The sequence below is a fragment of the Chrysemys picta genome, chromosome 10 (genome assembly GCF_011386835.1).
Source record: "Chrysemys picta bellii isolate R12L10 chromosome 10, ASM1138683v2, whole genome shotgun sequence".
Classification (NCBI taxonomy): domain Eukaryota; kingdom Metazoa; phylum Chordata; order Testudines; family Emydidae; genus Chrysemys; species Chrysemys picta.
The window spans coordinates 78,257,402-78,283,076 of record NC_088800.1 but is presented as its reverse complement, the minus strand read 5'-3'; the positions used below and the strand labels follow the sequence as shown (position 1 = coordinate 78,283,076).

The following is a 25,675-nucleotide window of genomic DNA, read 5'->3' as shown; positions in this document are numbered from 1 at the left end:
CCCAATGCAGCAGACTTAAGCCATTGGTCTTTTTCCTTTCCAACCCCATTCACCTACCAAATATCCAGCACAGGAATGGAACTCCTAAATGCAACTGGATGTACAAGAGAGAGTTAGTTTCCCACACTTTGGGGGGGATCATTCTGTTACTCTCTAGTGGATTATGAACAAATTTTAAAAGTGTCTCAGAAACCTACTAAATCTTTTCTTTCAAAAAGGAGAAGATCTCTCAGTTCCTCTAACATCCAATTTTCAAACAGGTCCAAAACTTTAGCTCTAGGCTCTTCAATTTAAGTGTAAAGCCTATTTATTTGGGTCTGAATACTGGTGACATAGTAGAATTTTTTGAAGCATTCTCAATCCATCTCTAACGTCACACACTCAGCTGACCTCCAAGTGATCTGCTGCAAACCATCTATCCATCTCTCTGCCAGCTGTCCCCTATTATGATGACCCATCACCATGCTTTCCGTGATAACTTTCTCAAGGTTATTTCCATTTCTATGCCTGATGTGACCAAAGTATGTAAGTTTGCATTTGTTGATTTCCAACATTTCTCTTTAATAATACTTCTAACAAGCATTTGTTTTCTTTTTTTGTCCAAAAAAGATGCAAGAGTCCTCACCAGCACCACATCTCAATGACTTCAATTTTCTTCTTGTCAGAAGCATTAGTTTCCCAGGAACTACATCAGTAAGTCACTATGGAAAAAACTAAGCTTTTCATTAGTCGAACCTCCATACATTTCAAGATGCCATGGTTTTTCCACACTTTTGTAAGGGGGGCAATGGCTGAGCAAGCTATCTGTAGTCTTCAGATTTCTTTGGAGTAGCCTCCTTGGTTGGATATGTATGATCCCACATAATTACATTCATTTACTGCCTCCACACTTGAATTGTGATGTCCACCTGCAGCCTGTGGTTATTGATCATGTCAGTGTAAATGCATTTTGTTTATGTTATATTCAGGGAAAGTCTATATACCTCTTTCCCATTTCCCAATACAGGTTCTGGGCAGTAGCTCCAAAGGTGGATGCTGCTATTTCAACAATGGAACCTACACCATCAAGTCCTCATGAAGGGATGGAAGGATGGCTTTGTGATTTAGGCAGGTTTTCATTTTCAGAAGCACCCACAGTCTTAAAATGGCAAATTGTCCCCCTGAATTCAGATACCATCAGTTTCTGGTAATGGTTAAATTTGACATAATAACTATACCATAACTATTGTTAGTTATTTCATTGTATCCATAAATATGTATTTGCTACCTCATTTTCCCACCCCAGTCTGCTTATCTCATCCACCTGCTAGGTCTTGTCTTTTGGGACTGTAAACACTTTGGAGCAGTGATTGTCATTCATTATATGTTTATACAGTGCCTGGTTGTGGCTTTTAGATGCTATCACAATATAAGTGTTAGATAATAAAATAATAATAAATACTCCCATATGCTGCAAAGGAATTAAAAAAGAAAGAGAGAAGTCCCTGCCCCAAACTTATTACAGTCAGGATGATGGATCAGACAAGTGAGGCTGTAACATACATTGGGAAGGAGAGATTAAGAAGGAGATGATTACAGAGCTGATTCCACAGTCTTTGGGTTTAGATATACATATGTAATGTGGGTTCAACATATTTTTGTTAGTTTGTGTTTTGAGTGTAAACATGGGTCTCTTTTTGTAGATAATGCTCCAATAATATGCTTTTAGAAGCGATCTGAATGAGGCAAAAGGCTCCAAAATATTTTGGAACGGTGATTCATGAGCAAGTGGCAGCATGAAAGAAGGCAAAAAGCCTTTTATGGAAGCAGATGAAACGGGAATCCAGGTTGGTGTAACTGGGGGATTGGCTGCATGTCGGGAGGTTAAGGGGAAGAATGCTAAACAGACAGGGAAAGAGATCTAGACAGGAACTTTATGATGTAGAACCTTAAAAGCAAGGACAAGATTTTTGAACTTCATTCACAGTGCCGTGGGGAGCCAGTGATGTGACTCTTGATCACAGAGACTAGTGCTTATGCTTGCCAACTTTTATTGCTCAGATCTTGGTTTACAAAAATGACTAACCAGACTCCCTATGAAAGGCATCTGCTATTCAGGACTGGAAAGACTCTTAATCTCAGGAATATTTTTCTTCTCCAACCTTCTGCCAGAAACATCATAAGAACAGAACTTATTCAGTCTCAGACAAAGGGAATATAAATTCAAGTTTTATTATCATCAGTTCCAAACCTCAGTGGTAACAGATGTAGGGGAGAAGTCATTCTTCTTATACTTCCCTAAGTACTCCTGAATATCTGTGGATCCATGAATCCAAGCCAGCCCCTGGAAGCAATCTCCAAATTTAGCCAGGCATTATCTTTTATGCAGTGGTCATTTGCTCAGAGTCATTTTCCTTATTGCCATGTCAAGACCTCATTACAGAATACCCTCTCAAAGAGAGCTGAAATATGGACAGCAATGCCCCAGCCATAAAGATTTTTCTAGCATTAAATATATGTTTGGTGCCCTGTGAAGAAAGAGACAAATGTGTGTAATTCAATCTTCCTCATTTCCAAGAAAGCTTGAGAGGACTCCAGGTAGTCCTGGTACCTAAAGAAAGTCTACTTCATGAAAACACCTAGAAGATAATAAGGTGACAGGTAACAGTCAGCATGGATTTGTCAAGAACAAATCATGTCAAAGCAACCTAATAGCTTTCTTTGACAGGGTAACAAGCCTTGTAGATGGGCGGAAGTGGTAGATATGGTATATCTTGACTTTAGGAAGGCTTTTGATACTGTCTCGCATTACCTTCTCACAAACAAACTACGGAAATACAACCTACATGGACCTACTATAAGGTGGGTGCATAACTGGTTGCAAGACCATTCCCAGAGAGTAATTATCAGTGGTTCACAGTCAAGCTGGAAGACCACATTGAGTGGGGTCCCTCAGGAATCAGTTCTGGGTCTGGTTCTGTTCAATATCTTGATCAGTGATTTAGATAATGACATAGAGAGTACACTTATAAAGTTTGTGGACAATACCAAGCTGAGAGGGATAGCAAGTGCTTTGGGGGACAGGATTAAAGTTCAAAATGATCTGGACAAACTGGAGAAAATAGGATGAAATTCAATATGGACAAATGCAAAGTACTCCATTTAGAAAGGAACAATCAGTTACACACATACAAAATGGGAAATGACTGCCTAGCAAGGAATACGGTGGGAAAGGATCTGCGGGTCATAGTGGATCACAAGTTAAATATGAGTCAACAGTATAACACTGTTGCAACAAAGCAAACCTGAGTCTGGGGTATATCAGCAGGAATGTTGTAAGCAAGACACGAAAAGCAATTCTTCTGCTTTACTCCACACTGATTAGGCCTCAACTGGAGTATTGTGTCCAGTTCTGGGCACCACACTTCAAGAAAGATGTGGACAAGTTGGAAAAAGTCCAGAAAAAAGTAAGAAAAACGACTAGAAGTCTAGAAAATATGACCTATGAGGGGAAATTGAAAAAAAATGAGTTTGTTTAGTCTGGAGAAGAGAAGACTGAGAGGGGGCGTGAGAACAGTTTTCAAGTACATAGAAGGTGGTTACAAGGAGAAGGGAGAAAAAATATTCTCCTTAAAGGAAAAGAAGCAATGGGCTTAAATTGCAGCAAGGGCAGTTTATGTTGGACATTAGAAAAAGCTTCCTGGCAAGATGGTTAAACACTGGAATAAATTGCTTAGGGAGGCTGTGGAGATTTTAAAGAGCAGGTTAGACAAACACCTCTCAGGGATGGTCTAAATAATACTTAGTCCTGCCATGAATACACCACACTGAACTAGATGACCTCTCGAGGTCCCCTCCAGTCCTACAATTCTATGATTCTATTAAATCTTAAATTTTCAAGCAGATGCTGCACTCTAACTCCTTAGTTGTCCAACCTTGACAGTTTGCAGTCTCAATGGATTTGGAGGAAGTCTAAAAACATGTTCCAACCTGACCCATTCACCTGCATATTCTGAGGTTTGGAATGGGTAAAGAACACTACCAATACAAAATATGCCACTTGTTTTATCTCTGGCACCAAGAAACTAGTGGCATTACCAGTAAATCAAAAATATTCATATCCATACACCTGCAAATGCCATACCACTGTCTAGATAATTTGACATTTCTGAGACCAGCAAGTATCTGATGACCAGTCAGAAAAAAAATCTTTCGATGCTTGAGCATCGACAGAACTCCATTTTAATCTCTAATTGACACCTTTAATCAAACATGATGGAGCAACTGAAATCAAGGTGATTTCAATCAGTTTGAAGTTTGTCTAATTTGAAAATTATTGCAAATTTATAGAGAACTAAATTATAAACACTGTTTTCAAATGCCACTACTGCTAGGGAATCGTATTTGAATTTTCCCAAACTGCTAAAGGAAATAAATATTATATTGAAAATTAAGTCCCTGATTGTGCAAACACTTAAACAGGAATGTAACTTTACTCATGTCACTAGTCCGATTGACTTACATGGGATAATTCATGGTCTTAAAATATGAACATATGCGATTGCAGAATTATGAGGCTAAAATGGCATCTTTATTAAAAACTTCCCTCTTAGAGGTATAAAATCTCTGTAATTTCAATACAAAATTGCTTCAGCATTAACAATGAAAAGTTATTTAGACTTCCAATACATTAATGAGGTTATATATTTATAATTTTTTTAAACACACACACACACACACACAAAATAGGCCTTTTTTTTTACGGCTGTCAATAAACCACAGTTAACTCACATGATTAATTCAAAAAAATTAATCATGATTAAAAATTAATCAAGATTAATTGCATTGTTAAACAATAGAATGCCTATTGAAATTTATTAAATATTTTGGATGTTTTTCTACATTTTCAAATATGTTGATTTCTATTACAACACAGAACACAAAGTGTACAGTGTTCACTTTATATTATGATTTTGATTACAAATATTTGACCTGTAAAAATGATAATACACCTCATACAAGTACTGTAGTTCAATCTTTTTATTGTGAAAGTGTAACTATTGATTTTGATTTTACATAACTGCACTCAAAAACAAAACAATGTAAAACTTTAGTGCCTACAAGTCCACTCACTCCTACTTCTTGTTCAGCCAATCGCTAAGAAAAAAAGTTTGTTTACACATACAGGAGATAATGCTGTTCGCTTCTTGTTCACAATGTCACCTGAAAGTGAGAACAGGCATTCACATGGCACTTTTGTAGCTGGCATTGCAAGGAATTTACATGCCAGATATGCTAAACATTTGTATGCCCCTTCATGTTTTGGCCACCATTCCAGAAGACATGCTTCCATGCTGATGATGCTCGTTAAAAAAATAATGTGTTAATTAAATTTGTGACTGAACTCCTTGTGGGTGAATTGTATGTCTTCTGTTCTGTTTTACCCATATTCTGCCATATATTTCATGTTACAGCAGTCTTGGATGACGACCCAGCATATGTTCGTTTTAAGAACACTTTCACTGCAGATTTACAAAACGCAAAGAAGGTATCAGTGTGAGATTTCTAAAAATAGCCACAGCGCAAGGTTTAAAAATCTGAAGTGCCATCCAAAATCTGAGAGGGACGAGGTGTGGAGCATGCTTTCAGAAGTCTTAAAGAGGAACACTCAGATGCGGAAACTACAGAACCCGAACCACCAGAAAAGAAAATCAACCTTCTGCTGGTGACATCTGAGTCAGATGATGAAAATGAACATGCATCGGTCCACTCTGCTTTGCATTGTTATAGAGCAGAACCTGTCATCAGCATGGATGCATGTCATCTGGTGGTTGAAGCATGAAGGGACATATGAATCTTTAGCGCATCTAGGACGTAAATATCTTGCGACGCCGGCTACAACAGTACCATTAGAACGCCTGTTCTCACTTTCAGGGGACATTGTAAACAAGACGTGGGCAGCAAATTGTAACCAAACTTTTTTGTCAGAGCGATTGACTGAAGTAGGACTGAGTGGACTTGTAGGCTCTAAAGTTTTACATGGCTTTATTTTTGAATGCAATTATTTTTCTGTACATAATTCAACATTTGTAAGTTCAACTTACATGATAAAGAGATTGCACTACAGTACTTGCATTAGGTGAACTGAAAAATACTAGTTCTTTTGTTTTTTTATAGTGCAAATATTTGTGATAAAAAATAAATATAAAGTGAGTACTGTACACTTTGTATTCTGTGTTATAATTGAAATCAATATATTTGAAAAAGTAGAAAACAACCAAAAATATTTAAATAAATGGTATTTTATTATTGTTTAACAGCACAATTCATTGCAATTAATTTTTTTAATTGCCTGACAGCCCCACAAGGCACCTAAAGTTAGGCTCTTTAGCCCATATTTAGGCACCTGGGAGTGGGTTTTTGAAAAGCACTCAAGTGACATAGGAGCACAAGTCCCATTGACTTCAAACTGCAAATGCTGATAGAGGTGCATATCTAGGTTGAATCTCTTCAGATTTCTTGACTTTTGGAAGTTCAATATACCAGAAGGTCATGTAGGCTGAAAATATAGCATGGGATATTTGCTTATCAATTTTGGGTTTGATTTTATGTAGTTCTCACAGAAAGGATATTAATAAAGCCCCAGACTTGTCCTTTTTTTTAGAAGATATAAGCATTTTATCTATGAAACTTAGCAGAAAATACTGCCATATAAAATCTGAAATTCTAAAATAAGGAACTAAAGAAACAATTACAAAATATCTGCTTCAGTGATCTAAGACTATGAGATAGGAAGAACATAGAGAATCATCAAAATATAAATAAAAATGGATTTTTAAAAAATATTGTAATCCAAAAAACTGATTTTTATTTTTTTAAATCATAATTATCCATTCAGCTGTCGAAAAAAGGCCTTTTTATGTTATGTTCTCTACATTTAACAAAGCTTCAGCATTTTCTGCAAGAGACAGAAACATAATACTTTCAAAATTCATAAGCAGAAAGTTGATCCAAATATAACTTAATCCCAAAAATGAACAGCATTTTTACAGTGATCAAGAGATTATTTTGCTTTCATTTGGTATGCATTCTAAACCACAAGAGAAAAGGAATTTCCATTGTCTGGATGCCAGCAGGGCACTTAAAGTTTCTGCAAGTAATTTAGAAAGATGGACAGCCTATTTGTTTTGAATGGAACAGCCAAGTAGAGACTAGCTGCCTAGAAGATTTCCATTGCAAGATGGATAGTGACATGTATCAAAGAAACCTAAAAAGCTCCTGTTCCAGAACATAAGGGCTCACTCAGCCAGAGTGATTGTGAGATCTTGGGATTCAAGGACAAAACCGTGACCAAAGATCTATGCAGAACTACAAGTTGAAGTTTAGTTCATTAGAAGACTTTTTCCAATTTCCATTTTTTTTTAATGCACCATGTAAGTTAAAAGACAGTGTGGCTGCAGGAGAAAGGCGGTGCTTAATTCGTAATGAAAGACATGCCAGAGCTCAAGCAATTAGGTCCCAAGTCTCAAGCACTTTTTTACCTTCATAACTGACGTGGCATACCCAGAGGTGCCAGGATATAAACTGCCAAGCCTAGAGGTACCAGGGCTCAGCCCTGCCAAACCCTGGCCCAAATTAAGCACTGGAGAAAGGCTTTTTATAGCTGTGGCCACAAAGATGCCAATACAAGGCAAATTCAGGAAAAAAACATACTCGTTTTAAAAGAAAAGCTGTTGGAAAGACTAATGTCTATTCAAAATATGTTACCAGAGCCTTAAGAATCTACTGCTTTAGCCTCTTTTATATATAGTCAAAGTAAAATGTGGCCCCCTAAAATTAAAAACACATCAAAATACTGAGATAGCCAGGTAGAAAACTAGATCATGCTACTGCTCAAAACCACTTTTTTATGTTAAGCTAAATAACATTTGCTTCAATCTCCAAGTTCAACAAATCTGGGACAAAGGCAGTGGATGGGATCCAAGGAGTCTTGTTCTAATTAACAAAAATTAAAGAAAAAAACAAGGGGGAAAAATGATGTCTGAAGTTCAGACCTACTAGTTCAGACTTGATGCATGCTAATGTGTATTATCCAATATCCTTACTTCAATCAGCCAGTATTGATTTGTTTTTCATTGTGACGTGTCTATCTCATGCCACAAAGTTATAAGGTTAATCTATAAATATGTAAGATGAACTAGTGTATGCAAAGTCACTACAATGCTCTGCATACATAATTAGCATTATACAAAGAAAGAATTTCTAACCTGTATAATGTAAGTTGTTCATTCAGGATCATTTGTGTTAAGACTCCGTGCAAAGACTCCGATTACTCTGTATTTAAAGTGGTCGAATCCTACCATGAACCTGAGTATACATTTGGGAGCAGGGTGAAAGTACATGCCCTTCATATCAAGAGCTGCAACCCACATGTCCTTTTCTAGGGATGGTATGTGCCTGTGTCATCATGGGAAATAAAATGGTTGAGATAGTGGAGAATGACAATGGGTATCCAGCCATCCTTCTTCTTGGGTACTAGTAAGTACATTGAGTAAAAGTCCTTCCCCTAATGCTGAAGAGGTACCAGAGCTCGAATGCACCTCGATTCTGCTTCTTGTTTGAGAATCTCCTCATAAGGATGGCCCCTGAAAGGGGATCGGCAAAGGGTTTTGGAGGAGGCAATGTAAACTCAATCACATGGTCAGAATGGATGATATTTAAGTCCCACTTGTCCATAGTTACTGAACTCCAGGTGTGGAAAAAGACCAATAGACAACCCACAAAGGATGTGTGGGGATTGGCAGACACTGGCATTACCAGTTTGCAGCTCTCAAGCTCCCATCAAAAAGAACCTTTATTTAACCAGGATGTTTATCTCCTGAGATGAAATCAGAACCAATTATATCACATCCAAAGTTTAAATCCTGCAACCAAAATCTTTATGTCAAAATGTGCCTTTCTTGCAATACATTCCAACATACCTACATCACAAAAACCTTTCTGGGGGAGCACATGAATATTAAGACAGCAAATCTACAAGTTTTCCATGCATACAAGTTCAAAACCCTTTTGTGCTTATCTTGGGTTACGGAGAACTATTAAAATTAATAACAGACTTGCAAAATTAATATTTTATGTAACAGTTATTGTAATTATTAATAGTTCATATTTTACTAGCTTTTCAAGCACATAAAGCTGTAGCAAATGTGCTTTAATTAGATACGAAAAACAAGAACAGTTAAGTGCTAAATAAAATAACCATGCCTTACATCATGGCCTGAAATTCACTAGACTAAATTGAATATAAAGATAAGAAACAAGGTACTGTGTATGTAATAGGTTTATGGTCACAAACACAAACACACACACACACACACTGTTACAGTCCACTGATCTGAGTTTGTTACAAGACCAGTACATGGTAAAATGATAATTTTTGTTTTAATTTATTACAGATGTGTGCAAATCTGAATACTGAATACCATGGCAATCTGAACTTTTTGTTTCAGTTCGCATGTGTCCGACATATTCTTATTCAGATTTTTTCCAGGAGCAGAAAATAAGAAGTTTCTCACTCACCCTAGCATCTCTAATGTTCTTGAGTCCTATTCTCTGCCTTTCGATACCACCCGAGAGGTCCCAGGTCCTGCCCTCCCCGTACACTCTTCCTTCTTACCCCTTAAGTGACAGTTAGTGTTTTCTGATCCTTCTACCAGCTTCCCTGCTGCTGATACACTGCAGTCAACTTTGCTCCAGTCAATCAACTGACTCAGCGATGCTCATGCTTCCTGCTGTGATTAATCATCCTATTAGATGTTTTCTTCTGAAAAAAATATTTAAAATCTCCATTTTATAAGCTAACTAACACATACCATGGAGTGTGTTCAGCATGTTTTGACATATCTGAATAGCTGGCATTCACAAAACTGTTCAACCATAAGTGGTCCCATATAAAGTAGAATCCCTTAATGTTTAGGGGAAGTGCAAACAGAAGTAGAGTCGATGTGGAAGTAGAGACTCCGAAGGTCTCCATAAGCATTCCTTTCTTTGGGGTAGAAGGCAGATTACTGGCATTTACTATATTGAGAGGATACAGGGAATTCTGTTAATTATTCCCCAAAAATTATTACCCAAACCCACATGTTCTATGCAGTACAGAACCACTGGTTTTGGGAAAAAGCAAGCTTCTTTCCTCCACAGTAAGATCCCTTGGGGGTAAAAATGAAAGTTATAGAAAGAAACCCTTTCCTGGGCTTAATCAGAAGAAATTATAGGTCTACCTAAGTTTATACACAGTAAGGAAATTTAGATTTGTCTTTCTATACTAGACAAGAATAAATCTGGATGAAGACGTTAACAGAGCTAGTCCCAAAAGAAGTAGATAAGACTTAAGCCAAGAATACCTCTTTCTTCCAAGAACCTCAGATCTACTGAATTTTTGAGTGATGGTGGAGGAGAAATTGGAAGGGTCCAAAACATAGGCATATGGGATAGCACTAACCCCTTTTAGTGCTTCTTTTAAAAAGAAGAAATGCTACCCATATTTTTTTTTTTGGCTTTCTTTCAACATGTGCAGTCTTATATTCTAATAACTATGTGTTCGTTACTTTGGAAACTGCTGTAGGGTGAATTTTGATTGGATGTATTATCAGATTAATTCTTACAATTGTGGATACTGTTTAAAAATGGTGCACGTGTTTGTGCATTTTTATGGTACAGGTCCCGAAATGTCACCTCCTCCTCCTCCCCAATGTAAATGTTCAACATTTTAAAAGTTTGTTGTTCCTGCTGTTATTGGAAGTGCAGAGAATATGAAAAATTATGCTGAATATTAGTAAATTATATTTTTCAAAAATCTACAAAAATGAATTATGGGCTAGTCCAGGGGTCGGCAACGTTCGGCACGCGGCTCGCCAGGGTAAGCACCCTGGTGGGCCGGGCCAGTTTATTTACCTGCTGACGCGGCAAGTTTGGCCAATCGCGGCCCCCACTGGCCGTGGTTCGCCGTCCTGGGCCAATGGGGGCGGCGAGAAGCAGCGCGGGCGAGCGATGTGCTGGCCACGGCTTCTCGCCGCCTCCATTGGCCCGGGACGGCGAACCGCGGCCAGTGGGGGCCGCGATCGGCCGAACCTGCCGCGTCAGCAGGTAAATAAACTGGCCCGGCCCACCAGGGTGCTTACCCTGGCGAGCCGTGTGCCGAACGTTGCCGACCCCTGGGCTAGTCTGTTTATGCAACTGAGTTACAAGAACAGTTATTATTGATGTGAGCAGGAATTTTTAAGAAGCAATTTTGATAGAAGCAGTGATATCAAAGTGAATATATAAACAAACAGTTATAAATATCTGAGCCCAAAAAGAGGGAAGTGCCAGATACGCCCTGAAGTCCAGGGAGTTTGCTATTGATGTCACATGGAAGGCATTCACACATTATGGAGACAGGCAGTGGTATAAAACTCTAAAATAGATAGTTATCAGAATGTATGCACTGGTATTATTTCCACATACAATGCTATGAACCATTTTTGTTTACCTTGAGTATGTAAATATAAGGATGCAGCTTTTTTTTTATTTCAAAAATTAAGCTTCACATTCATAGAAGCAGAAACAAAAAGAGTGGTGATTTTATACTCAGGGCTTCATTGTGCACTTTCTATAACTTTGAATGCAGTGGGGGCTTTGTCTGGCCAGTGAGAAGAAGAGTCTTGGCTACTTTAAGGGATCCCCCCCTTTTGGGCTATAGAAGGGAGGATTGGAGAGGATCACCTGAGTCAGGAACTGACTGAAATGAGCTCAAGTGGGCCATTGGCCTATGTGCATCTGGGGGAGGGGTATTTCTACTCCATTCCCTGCAGACAGAGTCATCTTTCACCATGAAGCAGCAGTACCCATCTTAGAATATCAGGGTTGGAAGGGACCTCAGGAGGTCAACTAGTCCAACCCCCTGCTCAAAGGAGGAGCAATCGCCAGACAGATTTTTGCCCCACTGTAAATGGCCCCCTCAAGGATTGAACTCACAACCCTGGGTTTAACAGGCCAATGCTCAAACCACTGAGCTATCCCTCTCATATAAGCAGAAAATAAACAGGTTTTATCATCTGCTGTAGGCATTGCACTAGTTATTTTTTTCGGAGCTGGAAAGGAATTTTCCTTCACTAGCTTTTCCAGTGCAGAGTGGGCTTCCCCTGCTCCTTCCCCACAGCAGGTCAGGGGCCTGGTTGGGTTGTCGCAACCTAGCAGATGGGAGGTGTCCAGTGCAGATACTTGTTCCATAAGGAAGAATAGCTCCCTGATAAACCAGGGAGTTGGACTGATGGGAAGTCATCCCCCAGGGAAGCTGAGGAAAGAGAGCTGGAACTTCTAATATCTAATAAATTGGAGAGACAACCTCCTTTCCCAAGCCCCTTTAAATCCTCATATGAGGGGAAGGCTGTGGGGTCCCAGCAATGAGTGGGGACAAGAATAGGAGGGAGGAGGGCAGATGGCAGCACTCCCCGAACACATGGAAATGATTAAGGAAGGAATGATGACCTGCACTGTACAATTTCTTGCTAGGTCGTTGAGGCGAAATTAAAACGGCATTCCTTGCATCTTGTTTTTCTTCCTGCTTGGCCAGGACAATAGCCCCTCCAAACTCAGTTCTCTATCAGGGGAATGTAGCTAAGTCAATATAACATATACTGTGTAAAATAGGCTCTGCTTTCAACCCACCATACTTGGTCTCCAAAATGGAGAAGCAAGGTACTAGAGTAACAGCTAGAGTAAAGTAAAAATGGAGAGTGAAATGAAAAGCCTTTTGTTTAATTTAAAACAGAGTTTTTTGTTGTTTTAGAAGACACTATTGTACCAGGAAAATTCCTATTTTCAAAGGTGAGTACACTTATATAGGCATCATTTAAGAAATCCTTGAAGATGATACTGTAAGCATTTCCCTTCTACTGCATTCCCATTTTAGGGCCTGATTTGTAGCAAGTTATAAGCATTCTTTTAGCAAAACAGCAAGACGCTTTCAAAGTTCCACTCAATTTAGTGTACATAACATCACATTTTATTTATATAGTGCCATTGTTCCAATTTTCTTCATGATGCATTGCACTGCCTGTCATCATTACCACACTGTGATATTGTGACTAATAGCAAATCTCTTCTAAGCGCAATCACAAAAAATTATTGCAATTAAAACGATATTTTAAAATAAATCCATTTACTTATATTCAGTGGAGTAGGCAGTGATTTCAGTGTCATTGTGTAACCACTTAAATTCCAAGGGCCAGCTGCCTTCCGCAAGGCACGTGAGTACAAGACGGTTCCCCTCTAGATGGATCTGGGGCAAACCAGGCTCAGTCTTGAAGTATGGTGCAACGTCATCTGAAACATACAAGAGAAAAAAATGTTTTAATGACTATGAAAATGGATATCATCCTTGATTTTAGGCCACCCATATTTAGCCAATTTCCTCCTAAATTATTTAATAAAATAGGGGTCTAGGCTGTCCAGTACTTAAGTATCAACCTCCTAAGCACCAACCTTCTGTATCTAGAAACATGCTACTGGTTAAAATGCTGCTTGGTTCACACGTTAAAAACAAGTTTGGAATCCTCAGCCTAGGCTCCTCTTCATAGGTGTTTATTTACATGGCAAAAGCACTGGACAACCTGGAACATTTTGTTGAGCCTCTGCTCATCAGAGGTTTACAACAGAAATCTACACAGTGCCTACATCTGTGTTTAATGTGTCTGGTAGGAGCCATTGCTATTAGTGTCTTACTTTCATTAACACTAAATCCACTCGCAAAACTTTAAAAATCCCTTTTGAAAAAAAAAATCAGAAAACGAAGGTTGAATGGAAGTGATCATCACAGCAGGACAAGTCTCAGGGCAAATGAAGAATTTTGACAAAAGATCAGCTTAGAACAAAACATCTTACAAAATAACAAGATTAATGTGTCTTTCAATATTGTCTCTAACTATAGTATCTTAAATTATATTTTCTATGACCAATCACAGGTTTTGAATTAGGGTGTTTTAATAACGTTCAAGGGTCAGATAGATGTAGCATGCAAACTCTTATTCGTCTGTGGATCACAATTGCTAACAACTCCATTAGATGAAATTAGGGGTTGTTAATTCAAACATAAAAGATGCTCCTCTTTCACCTGGAAGCAAATATCCAATAGGATTATGAAACATTCTGAGCCCAAACAAACACCCACTGACATTCACGAGAGCAGGATCTGGCCTATGTTATCTAATCCCGGATACAGTCAAGTGAGTTCAAACTATCATCAACAACCAAAGTACCTGAAACTAGACATTACCACTACTAATAGACCATTTTGAAAAGACAGATAAAAAGAAAGTTGAATGTTCAGATTTTCTTAATCTGGATATGTCTTTTTATTTGAATTACACTGTCAAAATACCCCATTAATGGTACTGAGCCGGTTTAGTAAACATGCAAGGCCTATTTGTGCATGGAATCTGGACTCTCTTCCTAGTTGTTTTATAGACTTCCTATGTAACCTTGGCCAAGTCACTTAGGGGCAGAGCCTCAGTTAGTTTAAACTGTCGCAGCTCCACTCAAGTTCCTGGAGCTATGACAATTTACACCAGGTGAAAAACTGCCTTAGTCTCCCTGTATGAAATCCAGGAGAATTCATTCTTTGTATCTTATTTTCCATCTGTAATTTGGGGTTAATAATGCTTCCCTTACCCACATGAATGTTGGGAGGCCAAATTAAAAAATATAAGCTACTTAAAAACCTAAGAATATAAAAGAATTTCCGTTGATCATATAGGACGGTTCTAACATAGAAAACTAAGACGAACATTACATTTACCACATTACACAAAATGTGGACTTGATATTGAATACAAAATGAGCCCCATTAATAGAATACATTTTACTGTTCATATAGAGCTTTAGAGGAAAAAAAGTCAATACGGAACTGTGTCAAAACTGCTTTTTTGTCTGTCAGATTATTCAGTTAAAAATTCCATAAAATTAGGTTCCTATCAATGTTAAACTATAGCAATATTACTTTCCAGTTCACAAAATTTTAATGTGAAAAATCAGTAGAATATAAGTCAACGCTGGTTTTATGCACTAGTCAAATTCCAATTAAATTAGACCAAGTTATTCAACAAGAAAGTCTACAAAATTCAGCTCCCATTGGTGTAATAGTGCATAAAAACAAATATGTTGCTTTCCAGATCACAGAGTTTCAGTACAAAAAATATGAAGAGATAGAGGTTTAATCAGGTGTGAAAGCAATTTCACCTGTGTATTCAAGAAAAAAAAAAAGAGACCTGAAAGGAACCCAACATACAGTTGCTGGTGAAATCAGTGGAGATGCTCATGCTAGAGCTCCTTTGAGAGGTAGGTGGTAGCAAGGCACTCTCTAAAAAAATCTCTGACTCTGCAATGTGCTTCCTTCATCCTAAAGTAATGTTTCAAACTAGACCATCAGTATTGCATCTAAATCATTAAGATATTCTGGATACTGTATGTACTGGTATTCAGGCTTTGCAAATATATTTTGATTCAAAGGAATCCTAGATTAATTTCTGTAATTCAAGTGTTCTTGATTCTGATTTTTTAAAAATAGACTGTGTTGATGCAACACAGTATTGCAGAACTTCAAAAGCTACTATAGTAGCTTAAAGATATGATGTGGTGACATTATTAAAAATAACTCAGACGTTTTAAGGCCAGAAGGGACCATCGTGATCATCTAGTCTGACCTCCTGCACATTGCAGGCCACAGAACCTCACCCACGCACTCCTGTAATAGACCCATAATCTCCGGCTGTGTTACTGAAGTCCTCAAATCATGATTTGAAGACTTCAAGTTACATAGAATCCACCATTTTCTCTAGTTTAAATGTGCAAGTGATCAGTGCCTCCTGCTGCAGAGGAAAAGGAAAAAACCCCAGGGTCTCTGCCAATCTGACCTGGGGGGAAATTCCCTTCTGATCACAAACAGGGTAATCAGTTGGACCCTGAGCATGTCAACAAGACCCACCAGGCAGACACCTGGGAAAGAATTCTCTGCAGTAACTCAGACATCTCGCCATATAGTGTCCTATCTCCAGCCAAAGGATATTGTGACACCCTGGCACCCCAATATTCACCACTGTGATGTAATTAGGATATGTTTTGTACAAAGTATGCCTTGTGAGGTATCATTCTAAAAGTCTTGATCTGCTAGACATTAATATCTTGTTGGATTGTATGTGCTACCATTGAATGGGAACTTATGACATTTGGCTATGTATGTGTTACAGAAACATATTGTGAGGTGGAAAACACCCACAAGCAGCCTTTCAAGTATAACAGTAAAAAGACCAAACAATGTTAGTGGCTTATTGAGGAAATGCACACAAGCACAAGGATTACCCCAGTAACTGTGTACAATAGAAACCTCTCAGAGCTAGCACTACACAATGGGAACCGTTTGACCCAGGTCACAGCAAAAGAGCTTTCCAGCAAGTGGGAAGAAGATATAAAAGGGGGACAATGACATCATGATGGCACCTCACTCTTCCTACAACAACACACCTGGAAACACCAGAAGGGAAAGGACTGAGCTGTGGGAAGTGATGGTCCCAGGCAAGAGGGATTTTTAGCCTGTGTATGAAAACCTGGAAAGCCAAGGCAACTTGTGCCTTAAGAATCTGCCAGCCTATTTATCACTCAATGTGAGAATTTCCTAATTTATATCCTACCTGTCTAGTGTGTTAAACTCAGTTTGCGGTTTTGTTTATTTACTACGGTAATCTGCTTTGATCTGTTTTCTATCCCTTATAATCATTTAAAATCTGTCTTTTGTAGTTAATAGATTTGTTTTTGTTTTATCTAAAACCAGTGTGGAAATCATACTTGGAGCAGAAAGCTGTTGAGTCTCTCTCTCCACACTGAAGGAGGGAGTGAATTTCATGATCTTACCCTGTACAGTTCTCTGTGCAGCACAAGATGGTATAATTTTGGGTTTACACTCCGAAGGGGAGTGTGTGCCTTAGCAACTGGGAGGTGCTTTAGCTGAGCCTTCTCATGCGGAGCTGATGTCAGCACGTGTGTGTGAAGCTGCAGCTTGGTGTGTCCCTATCTGTGTGTATGCTGGTGAAGGAGCAAGCTTGGACAACTTGCAACTTATCACAGCACCACAGTGTGAAAGGGAGCCCAGGCTGGTGGGTCAGGTGGGCTCAGTGGCACCCCAGTGCCAAGTGGCACCCCGGGGGGAACCCATAACAGATATTAGTTATTAGCAGTCACAGATGGGCCACGTTCCATTGTAGGCAGTCTCATTGGACAATCCCCCTCTATAAATTTATCAGCCTCAGTCTTGAAACCAGTTAGGTTTTTTACTTCAATGCCCTTGGAAAGCTGTTCCAGACCTTCATTCCTTTGATGATTAGAAACCATCACCTAATTTCAAGCCTACACTTGTTGATGACAAATTTATATCCATTTGTTCTTGTATCCACACTGGCGCTCAACTTAAATAACTCCTCTCCCTCCCTGGTATTTATCAATCTGATACATTTATGGAGAGTTATCATATCTCCCCATAGCCTTCTTTTGGTTAGGTTAAACAAGCCAAGCTCCTTGTGTCTCCTCTCATAAGATAGGTTTTCCTTTCTTCTGATCCTCCTGGTAGCCCTTCTCTGCACCTGTTCCAGTTTGAATTCATCTTTCTTAAACATGGGAGACTAGAATTGCACACACTATTCCAGGTGAGACCTCACCAGTGACTTGTATAATGGTACTAACACTTCCCAATCGCTGCTGGAAATACCTCGCCTGATGCTTCCTAGGACTGTAGTAGCCTTTCAGTCATATGACATTGGCAGTTCATAGTCATCCTGAGATCAGCCAATACACACTCCTCCTCTGTGTTTCCAACTGATACAGCCCCAGCTTAAAACAAAAACTCTTTGTTAGCTCCAAAATGCATGACCTTGCACTTTGCACTATTAAATTTCATCCCATTTCTATTACTCTATAACTTTTCTCTATATCATAAAAGCTGAGCTCCTGGAAAACAATACCAAGGTATGTAGCTTTCATATGTTAGTATTACCAAAAAAATCATAGAATTAGATATATAAATTACATTTTTAGAATTAATATCACATTCTGAATGTTTCCTTCTCATCATTTTTAATACTTAAAAATCCCTATTAAAAATAAGCTCTATTCACTCCACTGCCATACCCAATTCTTCTGTTTGAATATAGAACTTTTATTGTGATTTTATGTCCATTAATGGTGTGAGAGAGAATTATGGAGAAGTGCATGGATATTCCAAATTATTAAGGAGGAAAATTATATCTATCTGGGTCTCATAATGTCTACTCAATTACACCAGATGATTTTTTAATTCAGTTACATTTTATAAAGTTTTGTTTCCTTACATTTTAAAAACTTTCAGTACTTTTTCCAACCAAATTCTGTGTTATTGTTCTAGACAAAAATATGTATTTATTATGTTTTTTGACTGTTTAAAATGAAAAGTAATAATATTTTGATTAATGTTAACTTGACTGTGTTGTACAATGATGCTAGTGTATCTTATTCTATGCTTTCAGATAAGAATTCTTAAAAAAAACAAAAAAACAAAAAAAAACAGTAACTTGGATGTTATTCATTCTTCCACCCCACTTTTTTTTGTAAATAGACATCTTGGTTGTGAGTATGTTACCAATTTGTGACAATACTGTTCTTAAGAATCAATGAAACATTATATTCTAGCAGTGCATGGGGTTTTTGTTGTTGTTGTAGTTATATTTTTAATGGCAATGTTTACCCTAGATGTTTAGATGTTTTAATTACAGTAGATTAAATTTAGATATTATTTTTCTTCTGTATATGCTTCTATTTTGCCAATGATTTCGCAATAATTTATCAATGTAATTATATTTTTAAATCAGGGTTCTTAAACTGGGGGTCGGGACCCCTCAGGGGGTTACGAGGTTATTACATGAGGGGTCACGAGCTGTCAGCCTTCACCCCAAACCCCGTTTTGCCTCCAGCATTTATAATGGTATTAAATTTTTGTAGTGTTTTTAATTTATAAGGGGAGGTCACACTCAGAGGCTTCCTATGTGAAAGGGGTCACCAGGACAAAAGTTTGAGAACCACTGTTTTAAATTTAAAGAATTTAAATATATAATCTACATAAAGGAACTAATAAAGTAAATGTCTTGCATTATCTACTTTACCACATGAACTTGAATACTTTTTGTATCTTAATTGTCAAACTGACAACAGGACATCAAAGAATGGTCCCCCCAAATTTTTTATAAACTAGTTGAGCTGAGAGACCTAATGACTGTAATCTATTTCATAACCTGCCCTTTTCTTTTATTTTCCTTTCCTTTTTTAAAAAAAGAAATAATAATCCACCCCAAGATACCAGAAGAATCAATTGTACTATAAACAAGGGGTGCCACTAGAACACAAATTCTCTAAAATGTTCTTGTAAAGTGACAATAAAATTTATTAAGCCATCATAATAAGCGCTATCAATCAGGTTAGTGTCCAGCTGAGGAAGGATTAGAAATCTCAGCATGAATGAAGCAATCAGCCTGAGTGGGACCTTTATTAATCGCACTCTGGTTTTTAGACAGCTGAATTTCCCAGGGCGACTAACCTTTTGGTTAAAACTGCTAATCTTCCTTTCAAAAACTTATTTTATATCAAACTCAAACATTTTCATTCTCCAGCACACTGCATGGATTTACTACTGAAGGACTGAAAGTTATATCTGTATAGTTTTTGAGGAAAAGGCCTAATGCACTATTTGTTATCTCTCTGATCAGTCAATCAATATGAAAATTATGGATCTCTTCTTGTTTTGGTAAATAGTCACCCAAACTTCATTTGCAGATAGTTTTGGGTACAACAGTAAAACAGCAAAAATTATGAAATCCACAGATTGTTGCAAAGAAACTTCTCCAAGTTTTATCAGCAGAAAGATTTCAATACTTTAGCAGAATAAGTCATAGCACACTTTCAGGTATTTTGCTTTATAATTATCATAAATTAAACCCATCTACATAGCCATTACTAAAATAATGGTATAGTACATTCTATGATGTTATCATCCTTGCTGGGTTTTTTTAATTATGTTTTCCCACTTCCTTGAAAATGTTCAACAATTCATTAATTCCAAATGGGTCAGTGATTAGAGCAAATTAATAAGATTCTACGGTTTTTGTCTTATACTTGGTACAAAACATGTCAGACATACGGAATCAAATCCCATCAATTTCATTCAAGGCAAAAGAAAGAAAATTTCTTTCCAATATCGCTAACTTTTCTGAAAATGTATTGAAAGCTGTAAGTACAGAGAATCAATAATAAGAAAAAGAAAACAGTAGAACATCAAGAGTTATGAACTGACCAGTCAACCACACACTTCATTTGGAACTGGAAGTACACAATCAGGCAGCAGCAGCCAAAAAAAAAAAAAAAAGAGGCAATGCAGTAAGGCGTTGTGTTAAAGGTAAAGTACTTAAAAAAAAAGGAAAGAAGCATTTTTAGTAAAGTTTCAAAGCTATGTTAAGTCAATGTTCAGCTGTAAACTTTTGAAAGAACAACCATAACGTTTTGTTCAGAGTTCCAAACATTTCAGAGTTATGAACAGACTCCATTCCCGAGGTATTCGTAACTCTGAGGTTCTACTGTATATAACTCTGAGGTTCTACTATATATAAATTTTAAGACTTCAATCTAATAATAAAAAGCATTCAAGTACATATATCCATGCTCGTGGAGTTTTGCTACGTAAATAAAGTGGCAGATTTTGTTTAACCAAGCTAACCACAGATGTGTAAAGAAATGGAATAAAACCATTAGTCCTATTTTTTCCTTGTGAGACTATTGAGCCATGCAGTGAGATTAATCTCCAATGAAATGGACATCAGCAAAATAAACGGTTGCCCTAATAAGCTATTTGTTCCTGTTTTTCAGTGGTTTCTTTCAACATCCATGTTAATAAGAAGCAGACATTATGCTGGTAAAAAATCCTCCCGTTACTTCACTCTTATGTAAGCATTTACCCTTTCTAAAAACAAACAATTTATTTAAAAGTCAGAGCAAAACTGCTGTCGAAAACTTTGCACCTCGCCTTATCCACAAAGAATTAAAACATCACTGCTAATGCAGCCTACCCAGAGGTTTTTTTCAGATTTCAAATGTTATAATCAAGCTAGTATTGTAGGAAAGTAGTCTTCAGAATTCAATCCAATTTTCTTTGCAGGTAAAATTTGATAGATCATCTGGAATGTTTTAAAAAAGAATATAGCACACAATATAAATTATCCTGATTCTCCAGAAAATTTACTTAAACCCTTTAAGTAATTTTATCCTCTAATCTTTTATTCCTGATTTTCTCATCAAGCATTCACCATTAGTTTGTCAAATTCAATTATGTAATCAGCGATCAATAAAAATTCACTAAAAGAAAAAATGAAAATAAAATACCGAGCAAAGCTTCTAAAAGAAAAGTTAGCAGAAAAGCCTTGATGACTGTGTTTTCTTTGAAGCCAAGTGTAGTGCCATGGAGAACTAGTCTATATTTTCAGTATTGGTGTTCATTTATAGAGTATAGTGATACTTATACCCCCAAAGCATGTTTTAAATGGAGTTAAATCGAGGCAGTTAAAGTGGGAGGCATTTAAATTTCAAATTGGACTATTAGGGGGAAGTTAACTGTGACTCCCATATGGCAGACCCAGAATAACCACTCTAGGAAGTATAAGTTCAGCCAGAATGAGAAAAGCTGACCCAGGAAGAAAAGAAGGATGCAGAAGCTAGTTAGAATCTGGGGACACAACTGGACAATTCAACATGACAGGGGTAGTCTCTCTTTATTAGTTCAATTGTTGGACAGACAGAAAACCCCAAACCAAAGAGGGACCTGGGCAACTCAAGGTTCAGCAGAGCTCAAAAGAAGTAAAGGAGTCCCAGGACAAGTTTTTTTAAGTCACTATTTCAGTTTCACCACACTGAAGTTTGGTTCAGCTTCTCAAGTGAGTACTTCTGAGTTGTATATTCCATTCAACCCTCCCTTCTATTCACAGTGCTGCACAAGCAAAGTTGAACACATTAATAAAATACATAAAATTTAACAGTATAAAACCAATTAATTAATTTCCCCCCCATCACCAAAAAGCCAGGGTATAATTTAGAAGCAAAAGCAGCATTTATACATGCATAGCCCAGAAGCATATTTTTCCTGCACATTAAAGCCTTATACATTCACATTATTTGCTTCTTTTTCTATGCTTTGTTCTGGTAATCAGCGCTTCTTGACCTGACCGGAGCTTTACCTGCTGGCTTGGATTTTCAAAGGAATTTAAGATAGTTTGGTGCCAAAATCTGACTGAAATTGAAATTCAGAGGGAGTTGGGCATCTAACACTCCTAGCCCGTTTCTGAAGAGGTAGAAGAGGCTATAGTTATCTTGATCTCATAGAAAGAAACCTTTCCAACTGAAGTACTAAGAGGACATAAACAAATTAAAAGAAGACAGCTGGGGCCCCAAACTAAAGACTACTGATTTGGGAAAGGCTGAGTAGTTACAATATGGAAGATGCATCTACCAGAGGATGTAGCCAAAGGTGCAGGAATGTCAAATATAATTTCTAAAAGAGTAGATGCAGGGAACTGAACATAAACTACCCTGAATTCCTTTATTGTAACCTTTGATCTCTCATCCCAGAACAGTGCAATAGTTCAAACAGAGTAAGGCTCAGTGTGTACTACACAGGGTCGAAGGGAAAATGTGTCCACCTTGCTATCACATACAGAAACTCTGTGGCCCTTCCTCTAACCTTCAAAGTTAACAAAAGGGGATTCAGAACACCCGAAGTTATACACTCTGTCTAAATAAAACTGTAAAGCCGTATATATGTTGAGACTATGCCATAACTTCTCTTTCATTGCTTAAGGATTATGGACAGAAATAAGCCATAGCTATGGACAGAAAGAGGATAAAAAACTTCTGGAAGGAAATTGAGATAAGCACAGGTTACTTTATCCCACTGACAAACTGTAGGGGAGTGTTACTAAGTCCTAGACTTACCTACATAAAGCAATGGTCCCCAAGGGATCTTCAGGACAGAGGAAGAGGGATTTAAATAAAACAGTTTGATGGGATAAAGTCTCTGATCAGGCTCCTGGGAGGTAAGGAAGATCCATGTGGGTGTGTGAGGGGGGGGAAAAAAAGATTCACAGTTTAAGAAGCAAGGAGATGGGGACCCACAAGAATACCTCCAACCTTTCCTCTCTAGGATGATAAACCAGAAAACAGAGGGAAAGGCCTTTTTCAAATCCTGCAAGCAGAAAAGACAGAACAGTGAAGCTGTCAGATTTGTAGCTGAAAGGGGTTTCTTAGCACACTGCATCAAGTACACCCTAAACTATATTCAGTATGCTACCAAGATGATAATGGAATCTTCTTGATTTTCTTAGAGATTCCCCAGCCTCTTTAGCATGTTCCTTTCATGTTCAAAGGCTGATAGAAAAAGTGGCTTTCAGTTGGGATGCAGGAAAGAGTCAAGGCACAGCAGATCTGTCTGATGGATTATATAGTCTTTGGTATTCAGGCCTCCTGAAAATGTCCAAACTCTTTAGACACTGATTGGCACTACTGAGATGATAGTTGTCTGGCTCTAATTTATCTTTCTCAGCACACTCCCAAAGTTGCAGGAGAGAAGACACGGCAAACAACTAACTGAATTCAAAATGGGATCAAAACTATCATACCTCATGGTTTGGATATCTGCTGAAAAATCTGTCCATGTTCCTCCTATGCCCCAGTGATTCACCAACAACTGGAATACACTGCCCAATTAGCCATTTTACCTATCTTTTATTCCCTCTTTCTCCAAAACATGAAGAGCCGGGATGGATTTTATCTCAGACTGTAGTTCCAAGATCATCAACATATGTAAAGCTCTCTGAAGGAAGTCACAGTGATAGTCATAGAATTTAAGGCCAGAAGGGACCACCAGATCATCTGGTCTGATCTCCTGAACATCACAGGCCAATAAATTCCACCCAGTTATCCCTATATTGAACCTAATAACCTGGATTAGACTAAAGTATTATAGGAGACTAAACTACAGGAAGGACAGAAGTGCACCAAGGTAATGGCGGGGAAATAATTTGGTGAGATATACCCAGATGATACCAGCAAACTAACAGTACTCTTATGCTTTAGATAGATATATGTAACCTGTGACTGTCTCAGTTGTAGGAATGTCATTTTCAGGATGTTTCAATGGGAGTTTTTTTATCCCAGCAGTGCCAGTGTCCTCTTCAGGACCCTGTGAGGTAGGGAAGTATACCAGATGGGGAACTGAGGCACAGAGAGGCTAAGTGACTTGTCCAAGGTCACATAGGAAGTCCATAGTGGAGCAGGGAATTGAAGCTGGGCCAGTGTCCCAGCCAGTCGGCCATCCTGCCACCCTTTTGGTAGATGGCGTTATATAAATACAATACAATTATTCTGTATTTGATTGTCTACTATATATTTCGCTATAGCTCTAGCAGGTATGGTGTATCAGATAAAAGGAGTTAGCTGTCCAATGCTCAATATCTGCCCTGAAAAATCAGTCAGGCAAAGGTTCTACAATTAAAGAACCCCAGGAGGAAGAGGAAGTCTAACTGCATAGCCCTGTAATGAACGGACTGGGAGCAAAAGTTCTAAGGGCCACTGCTGAGATCTTAAAAATTTAACTGAGGGAACATTACTCCATAATGATACTTTAATGAGAGACAAATGACAAAGGTGTCTGGCAAATGGATTCCATTCTTGAGATACAATATCGTGGGAAACAGCCACTAAACTGCAATACTTGTTATCTTAAAAATATTCACCTCAGATTCAAAGTACAATGAGAGGAAGGATAGTCCAGTGGTAAGGGTGTTAGCCTGAAACTCAGAAGATCCAAGTTCAAGTCTCTACTTTGCTGTTGGGCAACTCACTTAGATTTTCTGCACTTCAATTCTCCTTCTGTAAAATGGAAGAACAGCAATTCCCTATTTTAGGGTTGTTGCGAGGATAAATAAAAGTTAAGACTATGAGGTGCTCAGATCCTGTGGTAAGTGGATCCTTATGAGTACCTTAGATAGAGGAGTGCCTTAGATCTAGAGATTCAAGGGATCTTAAGTAGGAGCTTTGTACCTGAACCAGCTCCTTTCAGGGAAATTTATCTCCAGTTCTTCTGTACAGAAGTTGTCCAGCAGCATCTGACCCTCAATATCTTATTTCTAGTGTGTAAAGTGGGCCTTGATAAGCGTTGTGCTGAAGAAGCAGGGTGTGTGTAAGCTGACTTGGGCAACAAGGAAAGAAGAGCACTGAAAGGCAGTCCATCCTGTTGGTTGGTGATTGGTTGTGATTCGTCATAGATGACTGACTGGATGACACAAAACTATAGCAGTTTACTTTAAGCTTACTTAAAAATTAAAATTAAAATTAAAAAAAGATAGAGTTAAGAAAACCAAAGTGGAATAGCATCGGGTTAACAGACTAAAAGAAAGACAGAAAAATCTTTTCAGTGAGCTTGAAAGAAGAATGCAATAAAAAGAAATGGAATATAAATATATAAAAAGCAAGCAAGCAAAATAATGAAATCGACAAAGAAAACATTTTCATCATCGTTATTTTACATACATTTTGAAATTAT

The 25,675-nt window shown here is 38.0% G+C and overlaps 1 protein-coding gene across 3 annotated transcripts in view; it reads right to left on the bottom strand.

Moving 5' to 3' along the window:
• The window catches only part of SDK1 (sidekick cell adhesion molecule 1), a 672,364-nt gene that overhangs the window by 410,030 nt on the left and 236,659 nt on the right, over positions 1-25,675 (bottom strand). For all 3 annotated transcript variants that reach the window (XM_065560139.1, XM_042853129.2, XM_065560140.1), the window contains one exon: positions 13,185-13,344. In XM_065560139.1, the coding sequence (XP_065416211.1) occupies positions 13,185-13,344 (160 nt within the window). The remainder of the gene's footprint in view (positions 1-13,184; positions 13,345-25,675) is intronic.